This window comes from Pseudophryne corroboree, chromosome 2 (assembly GCF_028390025.1).
Source record: "Pseudophryne corroboree isolate aPseCor3 chromosome 2, aPseCor3.hap2, whole genome shotgun sequence".
In the NCBI taxonomy this organism is placed as follows: Eukaryota; Metazoa; Chordata; class Amphibia; order Anura; family Myobatrachidae; genus Pseudophryne; species Pseudophryne corroboree.
Window position 1 is genome coordinate 784,896,739 of NC_086445.1, and position 19,288 is coordinate 784,916,026.

General features: G+C 43.9%; 1 protein-coding gene across 6 annotated transcripts in view; it reads left to right on the forward strand.

Annotated features, from left to right (window-relative positions):
- The window catches only part of TBL1X (transducin beta like 1 X-linked), a 495,345-nt gene that overhangs the window by 461,840 nt on the left and 14,217 nt on the right, over positions 1–19,288 (forward strand). For all 6 annotated transcript variants that reach the window (XM_063955515.1, XM_063955516.1, XM_063955517.1 and 3 more), the window contains 3 exons: positions 2,247–2,385; positions 12,900–12,963; positions 16,766–16,863. In XM_063955515.1, coding sequence (XP_063811585.1) covers positions 2,247–2,385; positions 12,900–12,963; positions 16,766–16,863 — 301 coding nt within the window. The remainder of the gene's footprint in view (positions 1–2,246; positions 2,386–12,899; positions 12,964–16,765; positions 16,864–19,288) is intronic.

The following is a 19,288-nucleotide window of genomic DNA, read 5'->3' on the forward strand; positions in this document are numbered from 1 at the left end:
GAAAAATAGGCACATGACATCACATGCTTTTACATGACACTTTTCACGTTCCAAAATTACCCTTTCTGTATTTAAATACCCTACATTTCCTACTGTTTATTCCTGCATCTCCTATGGAATACACTAGGCTTTGTGGACTGTCATTCAAACTAATAAAGCAGCCCAAGATTCTGCTCTGTAGTGCCACCGCATGGCGTATCTATAATGGGTACAGTGTGTGCGGTGCACACGGGCTCCTGGGTCCAGAGGGGGCCCCCACCGCACACACTGCACTCATTTTTTCTATACTCACCTTTCCGGCGTCCATCGGTGACTGTGTGTGGGCCCCCTCCTCCCCAGTTGCCGTCACCACTGCTGCTAGCGCACTGAGCACTAGAGACTCAGGCGGCCATTTTTTCAGAGTCATTCGCATGCGCTGTAGAACCTGGCTCTGTGCCAGAGTCTCAGTGCTGAGAGCGCTAACAGAGACGGCTACGGGGGAGGAGGGGGCCCACACACAGAGTCTGCACACGGGTCCCCTCCTCTCTAGAGACGCCTCTGGACTGCACCTACCAGCTACCAGACACACATTCTCTTATCCTGTCTTACATATCCACTTAGTTGGATTCTCTAATATTGGGTTTCTCTGCTTTTTATAATTACTTATCCAACAGAAGCACCTACAGTAGATCATTGCAACAGGTATAGTTTCCATGCTGTAACAGGGAGGCCCTGCTTCCTAAACCTCTGACATCATGATGCCATGTCTATGGGGAGGGTTGCTGTCTCTGGGAAGTAGTGCACTGCCTGGAGCATCCTTAGGATGCTTAGGGAATGTCCGCAGGCTGCAGGGTGAATATCCGGAACATCCACGGGACCCCCCAGATGCCCACATGCATGTACAATGGGTCAATGATAGTGCTTGCCCCGGAGCCATGGTCCCTGTGTGACGGTATCGCTCACACGCCCCTAGTTATGTCAGTTGTACAGCACTCCCTCAAGCTTACACTTATTGTGGTGCAATCTCTAGGACACATGAAAAATACATAGATATACTGTATGGATAATATCGGCATAGGCTGCCACAGTAGTAGTTGCATGCCTGTCTGCACAGAGTGTTCCAGCACTACTTACCTCTGAAATACTGTATGTACCGAACTCTGACACCTAACAACTAATATATTTAAAACAAAAACATACTGTGATACTAAATTGTCACAGCTAGATTGTTTTTCACTGGAAACTACATCTTATTTTTACAGACCATGGGCCTAATTCAGACCTGAACTTAGAAATGCTAAATTTAGCACATCTACTACGATCAGTCACACAGACATGCGGGGGGACGCCCAGCACAGGACTAGTACGCCCCGCATGTCAGGTCCGACCCCCCCCCAGCACAAGTACAATAGCATCGCACAGCGGTGATGATTTTGTACTGGAAGAGTAGCTCCCAGCCAGTGCAGCTCCTGCGTGCTGGCAGGAGCTACTCGTCACTGTGAAGGTCGCAGCGGCTGCGTGTGACGTCATGCAGCTGCCGTGGCCCGCCCCCCCAATGGTCCGGGCACGCCTGCGTTGACCTCCAGGACCGCAGCCCCTAAATGGCGTCCAAATGCCGCCGGCCCACCCCCTCCCGCCCAGCGACTGCCTCTGCCTGTCAATCAGGCAGAAGCGATCGCAGGGCTGAGACAGCCATCGGCTGTCTGGAACGCGTCGGCGCACTAAATCGCCGGCGCATGCACAGTTCAGACCTGATCGCTGCTGTGCAAAATCTCACAGCAGCGATTAGGTCTGAATTAGCCCCCATATCTGTACCCTATACTTTTTTTTTTTTTTTTATTGTTAAATGTAAGTCCCAGACTTTGGAGATGGTGGATCTGTAACCCATATCTGTAACCCATAGAACTCAAGACGCAGAAGCAGACTTTTCTTACATTTTCCAAATTGTACTTGGGAAAAAATCAATTTAGTGTCTGGTTACTATGGGTTACAGACCCCTTTTTTACAGCTACAGTTGTAACAATTTACACAAATGTACCATAACCTACTGTATTTGCAAAGGCACTTCCAAAGTACAGATACTTTTTTATGTATTCAACATTATGTGATTCCTGGTTTTTTTTTTCCTACTGATTTTAATGTTGAAAATGAGTTAAAATTCTATCTATCTATCTATCTATCTATCTATCTATCTATCTATCTATCTATCTATATACACATACATACAATGGTATCATCTTTTCTTTCTCATTTCTTTAAATTTTAAGGTCAGGAGACTCAACAGCAAGAATATGGAATTTGAATGAAAACAGTAGTAGCACCACTCAACTAGTTTTAAGGCACTGTATACGAGAAGGGGGGCAAGACGTTCCGAGCAACAAAGATGTCACTTCGTTGGACTGGAATGTAAGATATTTACAGTCAGACTTTATGAATAATGAAATGGAAATATTTAATTTAGTGTAAAAATTTCACATTTCTGATAATCACAATGCAGACAGCAAATTATCTCCCTGGCCTGTACTAGACGATTCCTTAAAAGCTGCACTTGACATTTTCCATGGAGATATTGATTTTCTTAAGTAATATGTTTACGTTAGCTTGTTTAAAATGGTTTAATGGTCTTTCAAGGAAAATATTTTCATTTGCATATTGTGTGCACTGGATTAAATCATAATGCAGTTGGTGAATAATGTATGTTACGCTCTAATGGATATCTTGGGGGGGAAAAAACTCTTAGTCATGTAGAGAACATGCTGATACAGTGCTTGTTGTTATTCCCAAAACCAGAGGATTTACACTGAAGTTCTTGTTTTTATTTGAAATGTAAAAAACAAACAACAATTTCTTATATAGTGTCTATTTTTGCATAAAGGTAAGTGATGGCATTAATTATTATTATTATGATGATGATGATGATGATGTATGCGTCAAAACAAAAAGTTCTTCCATACTATGTAAGCAACGACGCGCCTGCGCATTGTGTCCGCCACGCATGCGCAGAACCAACCCCTTTGCACCACTGCGAAGAACTGCAGCGTGTGAAGGGGTCGGAATGACCCCCATAGTGCATGATATTGCCAACAAGCAGGCGTAATATTGTAATGTGTAGATTTGAAGTTCTGATACACTACAACCCACAAAATCATAAGTGGAATGTATCTGAATATATTATATTAGACCCATGTATAGGATTATAAACCACTGATTTAGGAGATCTCTATATACAGTAAGTAAAAAAGTAACATTCATACCACCTGTGCCAGAATTATGCACGGGTTTGCATGAGTCTTATAATACACATTGCCCCACTGAATTGAAATTGGGGGACCTTAAAGAAGTATTTATGACCCAAATTGTGGTTTGGAAGATAACAAAGAGTGCACCAGATATTCAATACAGCATTATTAAACATCTGCTTGTGTTGTAGTGCAGGCATAATATTGCAACCTGTAGGACTACAAAGAAACTCATACTACCACAAGTGGATTGTATTTATCTAACACTGATTTAGGAAGATCCCTATATGAGTGAAGGTGAAACACCTGCACTAAGTGTACTGGAATTATGTACAATGTTGCAAGAGTTTAATGGTACACTCTCAAATCCACATTGCCTCATATGCACATTGCCTTATATGAATTGCTACTATATTGTGTCTGCTTGTATACTAGAGCAACAATACCTCCAACAAGCAGGCTCTATTTGGAATTGGGGAACCATTTTAGCAAGGACACACCTTCGGCGCGCAAGCTTCAGGTGAGGAGGCGTGGTGTTGCTAAAAACTGTGTGGGCTTGCTACAATGGGTGTGGCCTCTCAGGAAAAGACTACCTTACAACCTAGTTTTTGACCCTACACTAACAGACCTTGGCCACCACAGGAAAGAAAAACATTCCACGATATTAAGCCCCACACAGTAATGCCCCTTGCATCATATTATGCGATCTGCAACATATTATGCCACAGACCGCAATGCCGTTGATACATCATGCCCTACAGCAAGGCTTCTAATAACTTTTAAATGACCTGCTCGTTGCCAGGGGTTTCATGCTCTAGGTTCCAGGCTCGTTGCCAGGGATTCCTTGCTCATTGACTGGGGTTTCGTTATCTGGCTCTGGGTGCCATGCTCGTGTATAATGCTCATTGCCAGGCGTAATACTCATTGCCAGTGGTGTATACTCACTGGTGCCAGGCTGCCAGCCTGCTATTCTGCTTACTCTGCTCGGAGGGGTGGAGTTTTGAAAAAGTATGCATCGTGACGTCACAACACAACCGCTTCATTATGCGAAACTTGGTGCCCCCCCCAACGGAGTACTATGGGAGGGAGAAGGGTGAGCAGGATAGGAGCCAGCAAGTGCTGCATGGGCGCCCCATGCGATTACACGGCTCACACACTGCTAGAAATGGCACGGATTATAGTACCAACCTGCAAGAATGGATTATGAGATTAGTCATTGTACATTACAGTCCTTTAAGATGGGAAGCATAATTTTCTGTACAGTGCCAATTAGTGATGAGCGGGTTCGGTTCCTCGGAATCCGAACCCCCCCGAACTTCACCCATTTTACACGGTTCCGAGGCAGACTCGGATCTTCCCGCCTTGCTCGGTTAACCCGAGCGCGCCCAAACGTCATCATCCCGCTGTCGGATTCTCGTGAGATTCGTATTCTATATAAGGAGCCGCGTGTCGCCGCCATTTTCAATCGTGCAATGGAGATGATAGGGAGAGGACGTGCAGCGTTCTCTCAGTTTCTGTGTTCAGTGTGCTGCAAATATCTGTGCTCAGTGTGCTGCAAATATCTGTGCTCAGTTGTGCTTGCAAATATCTGTGCTCAGTGTGCTGAAAATATCTACGTTCTCTGCCTGAAAAACGCTCCATATCTGTGCTGCATTGTAGTATATAGTAGGAGGACAGTGCAGAATTTTGCTGACCACCAGTATTATATAGCAGTATGGTACAGTAGTCCACTGCTCTACCTGCCTCTGTGTCGTCAAGTATACTATCCATCCATACCTGTGCTGCATTTTAGTTGTGCACAGTATTATGTAGTAGGAGGACAGTGCCGAATTTTGCTGACCACCAGTATATATATAGCAGTACGGTACAGTAGTCCACTGCTCTACCTACCTCTGTATCGTCAAGTGTACTATCCATCCATACCTGTGCTGTATTTTAGTTGTGCGCAGTATTATATAGTAGGAGGACAGTGCAGAATTTTGCTGACCACCAGTATATATATATAGCAGTACGGTACAGTAGTCCACTGCTCTACCTACCTGTGTGTGTCAAGTATACTATCCATCCATACCTGTGCTGCATTTTAGTTGTGCACAGTATTATATAGTAGGAGGACAGTGCAGAATTTTGCTGACCACCAGTATATATATATAGCAGTACGGTACAGTAGTCCACTGCTCTACCTACCTCTGTGTCGTCAAGTATACTATCCATCCATCCATACCTGTGCTGTATTTTAGTTGTGCGCAGTATTATATAGTAGGAGGACAGTGCAGAATTTTGCTGACCACCGGTATATATATATAGCAGTACGGTACAGTAGTCCACTGCTCTACCTACCTCTGTGTGTCAAGTATACTATCCATCCATACCTGTGCTGCATTTTAGTTGTGTGCAGTATTATATAGTAGGAGGACAGTGCAGAATTTTGCTGACCACCAGTATATATATAGCAGTACGGTACAGTAGTCCACTGCTCTACCTACCTCTGTATCGTCAAGTATACTATCCATCCATACCTGTGCTGCATTTTAGTTGTGCGCAGTATTATATAGTAGGAGGACAGTGCAGAATTTTACTGACCACCAGTATATACTGTATATAGCAGTACGGTACAGTAGTCCACTGCTCTACCTACCTCTGTATCGTCAAGTATACTATCCATCCATACCTGTGCTGTATTTTAGTTGTGCGCAGTATTATATAGTAGGAGGACAGTGCAGAATTTTGCTGACCACCAGTATATATATAGCAGTACGGTACAGTAGTCCACTGCTCTACCTGCCTCTGTGTCATCAAGTATACTATCCATCCATACCTGTGCTGCATTTTAGTTGTGCGCAGTATTATATAGTAGGATGACAGTGCAGAATTTTGCTGACCACCAGTATATATATAGCAGTACAGTACAGTAGTCCACTGCTCTACCTACCTCTGTGTCGTCAAGTATACTATCCATCCATACCTGTGCTGCATTTTAGTTGTGATCAGTATTATATAGTAGGAGGACAGTGCAGAATTTTGCTGACCACCAGTATATATATAGCAGTACGGTACAGTAGTCCACTGCTCTACCTACCTCTGTGTCGTCAAGTATACTATCCATCCATACCTGTGCTGCATTTTAGTTGTGCACAGTATTATATAGTAGGAGGACAGTGCAGAATTTTGCTGACCACCAGTATATATATAGCAGTACGGTACAGTAGTCCACTGCTCTACCTACCTCTGTGTCGTCAAGTATACTATCCATCCATACCTGTGCTGCATTTTAGTTGTGCGCAGTATTATATAGTAGGAGGAAAGTGCAGAATTTTGCTGACCACCAGTATATACTGTATATAGCAGTACGGTACAGTAGTCCACTGCTCTACCTACCTCTGTCGTCAAGTATTCTATCCATCCATACCTGTGCTGTATTTTAGTTGTGCGCAGTATTATATAGTAGGAGGACAGTGCAGAATTTTGCTGACCACCAGTATATATATAGCAGTACGGTACAGTAGTCCATTGCTCTTCCTCTGTGTCGTCAAGTATACTACAAAAGTTCAGTAAAATGACCCAAAAATCAAAATTAAAAGCATCTGATGAGAAGCGCAAACTTGCCAATATGCCATTTACGACACGGAGTGGCAAGGAACGGCTGAGGCCCTGGCCTATGTTCATGGCTAGTGGTTCAGATTCACATGAGGCTGGAAGCACTCATCCTCTCGCTAGAAAACTGCAGTGCCACTCCTAGATGGGCCAGGAGTTTGTGTCGGCCACTTGGGTCGCTTAGCTTAGCCATCCAGCGACCTTGGTGCACCTCTTTTTTTCTTTGCATCATGTGCTGTTTGGGGACTATTTTTTAAATCGGCCATCCTGTCTGACACTGCAGTGCCACTCCTAGATGGGCCAGGTGTTTGTGTCGGCCACTTGGGTCGCTTAGCTTAGCCATCCAGCGACCTTGGTGCACCTCTTTTTTTTCTTTGCATCGTGCTGTTTGGGGACTATTTTTTAAATCGGCCATCCTGTCTGACACTGCAGTGCTACTCCTAGATGGGCCAGGTGTTTATGTCGGCCACTTGAGTCGCTTAGCTTAGCCATCCAGCGACCTTGGTGCACCTCTTTTTTTCTTTGCATCATGTGCTGTTTGGGGACAATTTTTTGAAGTGCCATCCTGTCTGACACTGCAGTGCCACTCCTAGATGGGCCAGGTGTTTGTGTCGGCCACTTGGGTCGCTTAGCTTAGCCATCCAGCGACCTTGGTGCACCTCTTTTTTTCTTTGCATCATGTTCTGTTTGGGGACTATTTTTTAAATCGGCCATCCTGTCTGACACTGCAGTGCCACTCCTAGATGGGCCAGGTGTTTGTGTCGGCCACTTGGGTCGCTTAGCTTAGTCATCCAGCGACCTCGGTGCAAATTTTAGGACTAAAAATAATATTGTGAGGTGTGAGGTGTTCAGAATAGACTGGAAATGAGTGTAAATTATGGTTATTGAGGTTAATAATACTATGGGATCAAAATGACCCCCAAATTCTATGATTTAAGCTGTTTTTGAGGGTTTTTTGTAAAAAAAAAAAACGAATCCAAAACACACCCGAATCTGACAAAAAAATTTCAGGGAGGTTTTGCCAAAACGCGTCCGAATTCAAAACACGGCCGCGGAACCGAATCCAAAACACAAAACCCGAAAAATTTCCGGTGCACATCACTAGTGCCAATACCTCCTGGTACATTGGAGAACAGCAAGTCAGTCAGAATACATGAACCCACGATTAGGATTAAAGGTGTACGCTCTAGCTAGGTCTTTAAAAGTTGCTGCTCCAAGGGCAAATTCAGTATATATTTTGAGATATTGTATCAATACACACAGATATATTTACCAAAGTTCACCTGTATAGAGAATTAAGAAACATCCCTGTTAGGATTTATGGGTCTCATTTATTGATGAGAGAAAAGGATTTGGCATAACCAATCCTTTGTTAGGTTTATTAACATATATGCGCTAAATTGCGTATTTTACCCCAAAATGGCTGCCTAGGACCCACTTTTAGAAGATGAGTGAGCCCCACAGGACTTGCTATACCGTCCTAGCCCATTACCTTGGGTGGCCACTGCACAATGGGTTCCCTGCCAGGTAAGGGACACCAGGGAGCATGGGGTCGGGGCTGAGGCATCAGAGGCTGATCCTGGCTGTGCTCAGTACTCAGGAGATGTCATGTCGAGAGTAATCACATCTGCAGCAGAGCAGCGGGTATCCTGGTCATTAAACGGCGGCATCTATCTGAGGGGCGTGCTGCGCTTCCAGCAGTGTATGTAATCGGGCTCACCACAGTGCAGACCACCACACTCACTTACCCGGGAAAAAGGAGAGGGCTTCGTGACAGCACACAGAAAGTGACGAGCTGCCCAAGACCACACGCACACACACACACACAGCACCTGACCGGAGAGGCCGTCCATCCTGGCCATGCAATCACACATTCATCATACACAGGAGCTGGTTACCGGCCTCTCTGAAGTGGAAGTGCACAGTGAATGGAGAGGCTGCTCATTACCAGGGGGGCACGCAGTCATCCCCATATAGGAGTGCTGGATCCCACCTGTTGCAATAGTCGCAAATACATAGGTAACCAGCCCACTCCTTGTCCAGTCCTACTGTACATCTCCGAAAGACACTATACAAGTAAGGGATATGGTAATGCCAGAGACGTCGTGCCTGACAGACAAGGGACAGAGAAGGGTGACGGGTCAGCACAGTAAAGCCCTGGCAATAGAATAACTCTAGCAGCGCACTCTGTCATTACTGCCTGCCTTTAACCCCCTCACTGTACCAACTGTTTTTTTCCCCTACCCCCAGTACTGCCTGCCCCAAACTCCCTTCTTGCCCTAGTACTGCCTCAACTGCTATCTATCCCTTTCCCCTCCTTGTCTGCCATCTATCCCTTCCCCCTCCTTGTCTGCCATCTACCCTTACCACCTCCCTAACCCCCAGCAGTGGCGTAAGTTCGTCCCAGTTGCCCGGAGGCAAGATAAATATTGGTGCCCCCCTATTTCCTATATTAAGATAAATAAGTGTGTGTGTGTGTGTGTGTAGTGTTCTGAAAATTTTTTATATACTGTATTTATACATTTAATTGTCTTTTATTTTAAATTACACAATTCTTAGCAGTAATACCCAGGATTAGAACCCATGACCTGTTACACTGACAGCAAACACTTTACTGATGGAGCTATTTGCTCCTGTAGAGAAAGCATGAGAATTCTAACTATATAAAGTTACGTGTAATTGTCAGAGAAGTATCTTCCTATAATTAGAATTCTCATATTTCCTATACAGGAGCAAACCGCTTCATCAGTAAGGTGTCTGCTTCCAGTGTAATAGGTTGTGGTTCCTAATCCTGGGTGTGACACTTGTAAAATGTGTATATTCAGTATAATAAAGAGGGTGTGATTTGTAAGGTGCAGGGACCAGTGAGGAAGTCGGCCACTGAAAAGACAGCGACAGATATCAATTAACTTAATTCAATGGTGTCACAGAATTGGAGGAGAGGTGCCCCCCTTAAGAGCAGGAGCCCGGCGGCAGATGACTCCGTTGCCTCCCAGAGTTCTGCCTCTGACCCCCAGCACTGGTCATAATGCTGCCAGTCCTTAACCCCCTCATTGCCACAGTACTGCTGCAGCTGCTGTCTTCCCTTACCTCCTCCCTACCCCCAGCATTGCCCCCATTAATGTCTGTCCTAATACATAGTAACATAGTTAATGAGGTTGAAAAGAGGCAAAATGTCGGGTTCAACCTGTATCTGTATTAAGCAGTGCACATTACAATGCACCAGCCGAAATAATGGTTTCGTGCCTACTGACAACTATATTTCCTATCACTCCCATATACATAATGTCACTATATTAAATGCTATAGCCTTGGATACCTTTTTCAGCTAGAAAACTGTCCAATCCGTTTTTAAATGCATTTAAAGAGTCCACCATTAATATCTTATCCGGCAGGGAGTTCCAAATCCTTATTGACCTTATGGTGAAGAACACTTTCCTACGTTTTGTATTTCTCTCCTCTAGCCTCAGTGAGTGCCCACGTGTCCTATACAGAGTTCTATTAATAAACAACTCCCCTGCTAACTCTTTGTATTGACCCTTTACATATTTGAAGATATTAATAATGTCTCCTCTTTTTAAGGGAATACATATTTAACCTAGTAAGCCTTTCCTCTAACACTTTAATCAGTTTAGTAGCGCGCCTTTGAACTCTTTCGAGCTCCCCGATATCTTTTTTATAATATGGTGCCCAAAATTTAACACAATATTCCAGATGCGGACGTACCATTGATTTATACAGAGGCAGGATTATATACTCGTCCCTTGTCTCAATTCCCCCTTTTATGCACGCAAGGACTTTACTTGCCTTCTTTGCTGCATTTTGACATTGTGTACTGTTATTATGTATGAGCACCCCCAAATCTTTTTCCACTACTGCTACCGCTAGATTTTCCCCATTAAGTGTGTAGGATGCAAGTTTGTTTTTACTCCCAAAGTGCATAACTTTGCATTTTTCAATATTGAACCTCATTCCCCATTTAGACGCCCAGGTTTCAAGTTTAAGTAAGTTATTCTGTAGAGACTCCACATCTATTTCTGAATGAATTACCTTATACAGTTTAGTATCATCTGCAAAGATTGACACTGTGCTTCCCAGTCCTATTCCTAGATCATTAATAAATATATTGAACAGTAGCGGGCCAAGTACGGACCCTTGTGGTATTCCGCTGACTACTGGTACCTAGCTGGAGAACATCCCATTGACCACTACTCGTTGTACCGTTATCCAGCCAATTACCTATCCATGTACAAATAGTATTTACTAGTCCAAGTTCCCCTAATTTAATGATCAGTCTCCAGTGAGGCACTGTATCGAAGGATTTTGCAAAATCTAAAAAGACCACATCCACTGCTTTTCCCTGGTCGAGATTATTGCTCACTTCCTCGTAGAAGCTATTTAAGTTAGTTTGACATGATCTGTCCCTCACAAACCCATGCTGACTCTTGCTAATAAACTTAGTATTCCGCAGATAATCCTCTATGCTATCCCTCAAAATTCCTTCCAATATTTTACCCACTATAGAGGTTATACTAACCTTATACTAACTTTTGCCCCAGCTACTATATACCCTTACCTCATCTTTGCCCCACAGTACTGCTCCAGCTGCTGTATACCCTTGCCCCCTCCTTTCCCACCCAGTACTGCCCCAACTGTTATCTACTCTTATTCCCCCCTCCTTGACCACATCTGCCACATTCCCTTTGCCCCCTCCCTGTCCCAACTGCTCCCTGCCTAAACCCCCAGTTCTAAACCAACTGCTACCTGTACTTAAACTCCTCTACCCTGTAACCTGTCCCCAGCACTGTCCCAACTGCTGCCTGTCTTTACCCCCCAGCACTGTACCGGTTGGCTATGTGAGATCTAGGCAATGTAATGGATGGGACCCAGAAACCGTGTAGTAGGATCCCATTTTTTAAGTGACGCATATGGAGCAAAAAGGATAGGTGTATGTGTGTTCATATTATCGCTTCCTCATGAGGAACATGTAAGTCCTTGAAGTAGGTACAGGAAATGTGTGATGAAAGACCCATCAGTCTCTCCGTGACAGCCTACATATGTAAATACAAATGTGGGCCACAGAGAAATTGCCCTTTTGCTGATTTCCATGTCTCCACTGAGTAGGTTGTATGTGCATTGCACCGATTTGACCTCTCAGAGAACCTCCAGCACTCATCTTCATACCGTTCCCATAAAATGTTTGTAAAAATGTTTTGCTTTAATTGGGTTAAGGTTACTCCCATGGCTGGTAAGGAATGGAGGAGCAGGTACTATTTACCTGTGCTTGTTGGGGGAGCCTGAGTCCTCCACCCCTCCCCTCTTACCGGTCAGCAGTAGCAGCTTCTCTCCGCAGCCCACGCTGCTGTGGTCTGGGCTTTGTTGTGTCTAGTGAGGCTGCTGCTGCTGTGGGTTTGGGAGGTGCAATCGCCACAATTAATGTTTTTCAATACTTATTTTTTTTAGGGGTCGTGCATGAGACCTGCACCATTACGTCATGCCCCCTACAGTTCTTGGGCCTGGCACAGCTCTCTACGGCCCTGGGTTCTTCCACAGTTAGTGGAGGGCATTAAAGTTTATGCGCTTCAACCGTGGGCTACAATATATTAAGCTGTTTTTATTTCTGTTGTTTATTTCCATCAGCACTGCTTTCCTTCACTACCTTAAATCGTGTACAGAAAACACTGGAACTGCACCTTACACAAGTTCTGCAGTCATCTGAAAAGCTAATTTGAATGGTGGTGTGCCAAAGCGTAGAGTACAGATCTTTACATTGGAGTCCATCCAGTACAAATACTATCATTGTCATCTCTAGTCACGTCCCACTGAATATTCCAGTTAAGATCACAGTTTGCACTGATGAGAGTAGAGTGATGATTTTGTAATTATTGATTATGGTTATGCCATTTTAATTTCAATAAAAATAAATGCTGTAATTTCAGAATATGTTACACTTGATAAAATGACCCCCATGAGTGTTAGGCAGCTATGATTGGAGCTGAAATACTGAGATATTCAATACAATGTTTGACATCCAGGATTGGAAAGCAGAATTTGACAAATTAGTTTTATATGTTTGCTTTCCAACAGGCTGAGGGCACACTTTTAGCAACAGGATCATATGATGGCTTTGCAAGAATCTGGACGCAAGACGGTAAATTTACAGTAATGTGATATATGTTTTTGAGGGCGTTTGCAGGAACTTCACTTGCCAGTAGCCTATTTTTGTGGCTGATTCTTTGTTATAAAATTGCAGTGAGTGATATTGCAATTAAGTGGTAAATACAATTATAAAAAATATTTATACTCATGATGTCACAGCTGAATATTATAAGTAAAAGTGTTTGCAAGGAGGCAGCAACTGTTTAGTGTGCTAAGTGGGACTGCATGCCCATTACCATCTAAAAGATAAAAATAATGATTTGATCACTACATAAAGAGAGTAATTCACTTCTCAGCAACATCCAAGATCAGTTTTCCTGCACACCTCTATGGTAATGCGCACACCTCTATGGTAATGCAAGGTGTGATGTATGTGACCCAGATTGCTGGAGGAAGTGATCCGAATGCAGGCAACTTGCATTTATACAATAACTGGGTGTGGGTCATAGTGTCGATAGTAACTTGGTCGACAGTCATTAGGTCGACCAATATTGGTCGACAGTGACTAGGTCGACACCTGAAATAGGTTGACATGAGTAAGGTCGACATGGAAAAAGGTTGACTTTTTTATTTTTTTGTATAGTTTTCTCCGTAAAGTGACCAGGAACCACAATAAGTGCACCGTGTCTCCTCGCAGTACCGGCCCAGGTTACTATTCCCAATCATAGTCCACATGGATCGTAAAGTATGAAAAAGTCCCAAAAAATTTTTTTTTTAAACCTCACGTCGACCTTTTTCCAAGTCGACATACAGACCAGGTCGACCTAAGTGCTGTCAACCTAAACACCGGATCCCACAATAACTAACACTTGAATTGAACTGTATAGAATTCATGTGGAAATACTACTAGTTCCCTAATGTGTTTTCTATTTAGCAGTATTTTCCTGATCATGTACAGAAAGAACATACTTATTAAGTTAGACTATACAAAATTGTATTTGCTTTAATATCTACACCAACTATAAATACATATTGTGCCTTTTGCATATATTAAAATGTAGGTTTCGTGACAACTTATTAACACTCCACTGGCTCGTTTCAGCAAGTTATATTATTTCTAATGGCTCCTGCTGTTTTTGTATTGAAATGAATAGCATGAAGAATTGCTAACAAGATTCTACTAATATGTGCTACATGAATCATGATAAATCCCTCCTACTCTACTATATATTAATAGTTAGAAAAAGGCTCATACAAATAATACACCTTTCACTCAGTATTTACAGTAAGTACTATTCATACATTCATGTTTCATTTGATTAAAGGTTCTAATAGCCAAGTACAGCAAAGTGGTCAAATTGTGTAAGAATTTGGTGTAAAAATCATTTATTATAATGTTAAAAATTACAAATAAAAAATGTTTTTATAAAGTTTCAAAAATTATTATTTTTTTTTAAGCAGAATTTTTAAAATTGACAACTCGGCTGAACTCAGTTATTGTTGATATATATTATTTATATATAATATTAACAAATATAACAGTAGTTATTGCTTTTGGGGGACACTGGGGTAAAGGGAGTAGAGTGAGAAGTCTGGGTACTCTCCAATCTGGTGCTTTAACCCAGGCTCCATGCCCCTAATCGACTGCCCCTCAATCCAGCTTTCTTCTTTTCTTTTTTTTTGGGGGGGGTGGGGGGGGGGATGTATGAAGAATGGGTTGGGTTCATTAGATCTACAGTAAAAAATTCTAGAGTTAATAGGATGACCCCAATTGGTTTACATGGATAAAGTTGACAGGTTCAAAAGGATGACGGGTAAAAGGTAGACAGTAAAAAAAGGTCTAAATGGAAAAAGTCAACACACAAAAAGCTCAACATAATTTTTTTTTTCACTTTTGCCCTACTAAAAACCCGCATTAGTGTATTGCGCCCCCTCGCATGGCATGCTGCACTTGTCGCGCTTTGGGCAGGGTGCCTTGCTGAGCTTGGTACAGGTTGCTATTCTCAGTCCACTTGGATGGTAAAGTAGGAAAAAGTTTAGAAAGTGAAATATATAAATAAAAAATTGTCAACCATTGTCATGTCTTTTTTTATTATTATTTTTTTCCCTTTAACTAGGGGGGTCATTTCAAGTTGATCGCTCGCTAGCTACTTTTACCAGCCATGCAAACGCATAGTCGCCGCCCACGGGGGAGTGTATTTTCGCATTGCAAGTGTGCAAACGCGTGTGCAGCCGAGCGGGACGAAAACGTTTTTTGCAGTTTCTCAGCCCTTGTGATCACTTCAGTCTTTTTGGTCCCGGAATTGACGTCAGACACCCACCCTGCAAACGCTAGGACACGCCTGCATTTTTCCAAACACTCCCTGAAAATGGCCAGTTGCCACCCACAAACGCCCTCTTACTGTCAATCTCCTTGCGATCGGCTGTGCGAATGTATTCTTCGTTAAATCCATCGGCCAGCAACGATCCGCTTTGTACTCGTACAATGCTCCTGCGCATTGCGATGCATATGCATGCGCAGTAGTAACCTGTTCGCTGCGCTGCGAAAAACAACAGGGAGCTGTCAACTCTGAATGACCCTTAAATTCTATCTTTTGTAGATTTTTGCATTTAAGGGTGACCGAAAGAAACTGCACACTGCCCAGAAGCTCTCCCACCTTTAGGGACAGCTTTGGGGCATCCCAAGTGTCTTAAGTGTCCATCTACAGTATAATGAAGGCGAAAATAGGATTTCTGTTATTACATTAAATCCTTTTTTACGATTACAACAGGGACACTGGTCACCCTCCGTTTCTTCTACTTTTCAGTTTATTCTGCTCTGGTTTTGTAAGGACAGTTTCCTTTAACCTCTAAAGCTGGGTACACAAGGCCGAATCAGAAAGACATATCGGCCGTATCGCTCAGTGTGTACTGAGCTTTAAAGGACCGTATCGCATGTGGTGCCGTGCAAGGTAATGAAAGACGGAATGAGATGTTGTTCCATTCTTCATTACATTGTTCTGATATGTGCGGGTGGTACGATATGCCGCCCGCCATATCGTCCGGGTACACATCACTCCAGTGTGTACCCAGCTTAATTCTTATGTGTTCCAATGTATAGATAGACAGTGTCTAGATAGTCAATAGGTCAACACCATATGGTTGACATGACATTCTGATCAAGTCGACATAATGCGACAGGTTTGTAGTAGAAACATACAAATACATATTGCCACCCAAAAAATGTAAAAAACATTTCCATGTTGATCTTTTAACCCTGTTGGCCTGTTGACCTTCTCTACTTGCTACTTTTTCCGTGTCGACCTTTTAATCCTGTCGATCTAATTCATGTTGACCACATGGGGTCAACCTAATGACTGTCTATGTAATTACTGTAGCGATTCTATACCACAACCCTCTTATACATCTTTGTTAGTTAAAGACTAGATTTAAGGTGCCTATACACTACGATGATATTGTGCCTCTTGGCATGACATTGGCGCATTGGGCCGACGTATCGCAAGTAAGTGGACAACATTGTGTGTGGTCCACTTATAATTGAGATCTGAGGCGCGCTCCCGGGGGTTGTAAGTAGGGTTTTCAGATCTTACCTGCAGCAGGTAAGATCTGGCCCTGTCGCTTGCGATGAGGTGCTTTAATGTCAGATCGCATGCGATCTATCGTTAGCACATCGTGAGTGAGGTGACCTGGACTTACGATATTGTGAGTCCAGGAGCTGCCGGGGAGTTGAAGGGGTGTTGCAAGTGACGGGAGCGCATGTGATACCTCGGTCCTAGTGTGTGGGGGCCTTTAGAGGCAGCCAATCTGTGTATAGAGGATTTATAATAATAAAAGGTTTCATCCTCTCTCTACAGGCAATCTCGCTAGCACTTTAGGTCAGCATAAAGGTCCCATCTTTGCACTGAAGTGGAATAAGAAGGGCAACTCCATATTGAGTGCAGGTGTTGATAAGGTATGCACTGGATTATAAAACGGTGAAAGAAAATCTAAATTGTGTTATGATTGTAATGAGCATAGTCTAAAATATTATTATGACAATAGAGTAACATACCCCCCAGCATTTCCACTGCTGGGAACCAAAGTGTACTCCATCTGAATCTACCTGTCAGTCTCACAAACAAAGAACCCTTTGTTACATCAAATAGATGGTGTTTTATTGCTAATAGTGGATTTGAAATGGCCAGTAATATGTCATTTTTGTCAACTGCTAAAGGCTATTATAATCTGCTTGACAACCTGGCACTACTTTACAAAATACCTAAATAGTTTACATATTATATAATATTTTACGTTTTTCATACCAGAAATTAGCCATTGGCACTAACTATGTGAGAGACCTATTTACGTACATCTCTGATGTTAGCTGAACTGTGCATGCTTGGTACCCATACTCCGCATGCGCAGAACGGGTTCTGTGCCCTCTAATCAGCATCCCGATTGACAAGCTGAGTCTGTTTAGGGGCAGGTTGGAGGCTGCTACAGGAAGCGTTTCCCAACACAGAGGCATGCAGCATGTATTCTCCAACTATCCTGAGTAATCTGTTCTCACAAAGTGATCCGATGATGCGTCTTTGGATGCAGCAGCCGATCACATAAGCAAGCAGGAGGCATCTATTAACACAAGACGCCTTCTGCAGCATTAGCATATTTTTGCACAGCAGCTGTTTCCAAAGATGCAGCTCCTGTGCTTACTGTGTCTATCTCCAAATCAGATCCTATAGCTCAATAACTGCCTAATGATCTCAATGACATTGATTATTCTAGTAATAATTTTGTCAGGGGTGTAGCTAGACCTATGGGGGGCCCCAAAACAACATTTCCACAGATCCCCGGCCGTGCAATACTCAGAGCAGGGTGTGCACATGCAGGGCCAGAATAATGCTGGTGGGGGACCCAAAGCTTCGAAGGTTGTAGGGGCCCCCACTACTAAAATTGCTGGCAAAGCCCCCCCTGCGTAACAGACAGACACACATACAACGTCACTCACGGAGCAGCAGCAGGAACAGCGCGCCAGAATACACAGAGGGCGGGATGTACTAAGATGCTACGCGGTGCTGAGCTGCATTGCACCACGCTAATAGCTATCTTACCGATCCGAAGCCCCCACCCTCCGCCTCCTCCTCCCCAGGAGCAGCGCAGCCGCCTCTCCCCTCACGAAGCAAGGACACCCGGGAGCAAACATCCCCCCCCCCTTCCACCGTCTCCTTCTCCCTCCACAGCCTCCACCTTTGCCAACCATCCGGCGCTGGCTGCAGGCGGCAGTGAGGTGAGCGGATAACACCGCAGCCTGCATGCTGTACCTTGTGTGCTGTACGTGATGCGGAAACTGCTTTGAAAGAATGATAGCGCCTGGAGGCTGAGGAGGATTCTAATATGCTTTGGAGCGGTAAGCTAGCTATAAGCGCAGTGCAATGCAGCTCAGCGTCGCGTAGTATCTTAGTAACCAGAGATATAAGCCATCCAGCAGCCGGTCCGTGCTCCAGCTCCACATGCCTGGTATGCAGTTTTATATTTTTATTAATGGATTGCTCTGGCTCCTGAACTCTGATCCCCAAGTCCCCAGTACCTCCTGAAAGTTGGGACTCTCTAGTTTTTTATCCCATTAAAACAAGGATGGAGAACCTTTGGCCCTCCAGCTGTTGTTGAACTACACATCCCAGCATGCCTTGCAATAGTTTTAGCATGGCCAAATAGCAAAACTGTAGCAGGGCACGCTGGGATGTGTAGTTCAACAACAGCTGGAGGGCCAAAGGTTCCCCACCCCTGCATTAAAAGCTAAGAAATCTATTCCCAGGAACTGGAGATATCTGCAGTCAAGCAAGCTGCCCACTCACCAGAAAAGGATGAATATTAAGCCCACGCCACTATCCACTCCTCCCCAACGTATTAAATACCCCCTACCACCCTGGAAGTCATGTACTGGGACCCTTCATTCAGCCTAATGCCCCCTTCTAGGCCTCCTGCCCTATCTCCCACCATCTGTGCAATAAAGGAGTAATTAGCAGAAATTACTGCTCCAGGTCCTACATGCCGAATGGAAGATAGAACACCCCCTACAGCCTGCGGGACATCAAAGTTGCCACTGATAGCACCTCCCACCTCTACCGCTGGAGGATGGGTAAGGGCCCCAGTGCATTGCTTTGGCCAGGGGCCTACACTGTTGTTAAGACGGCCCTGACCGCTGACAGTATTATTATTAGAACACAATATTTTCACTAGAATGGTTCAGGAGGCTAGCGCCAGCCTGATGGCAGCATAAGGGGAGGGCCGGACCATGAGCTGCACCCCTGCTAATTCTATAGCTACATCCTTGAATACTGCTAAGAACAACCTAATCACATTTTACACTGGCAGAAATAGTTAAACTTAAGAAAGGA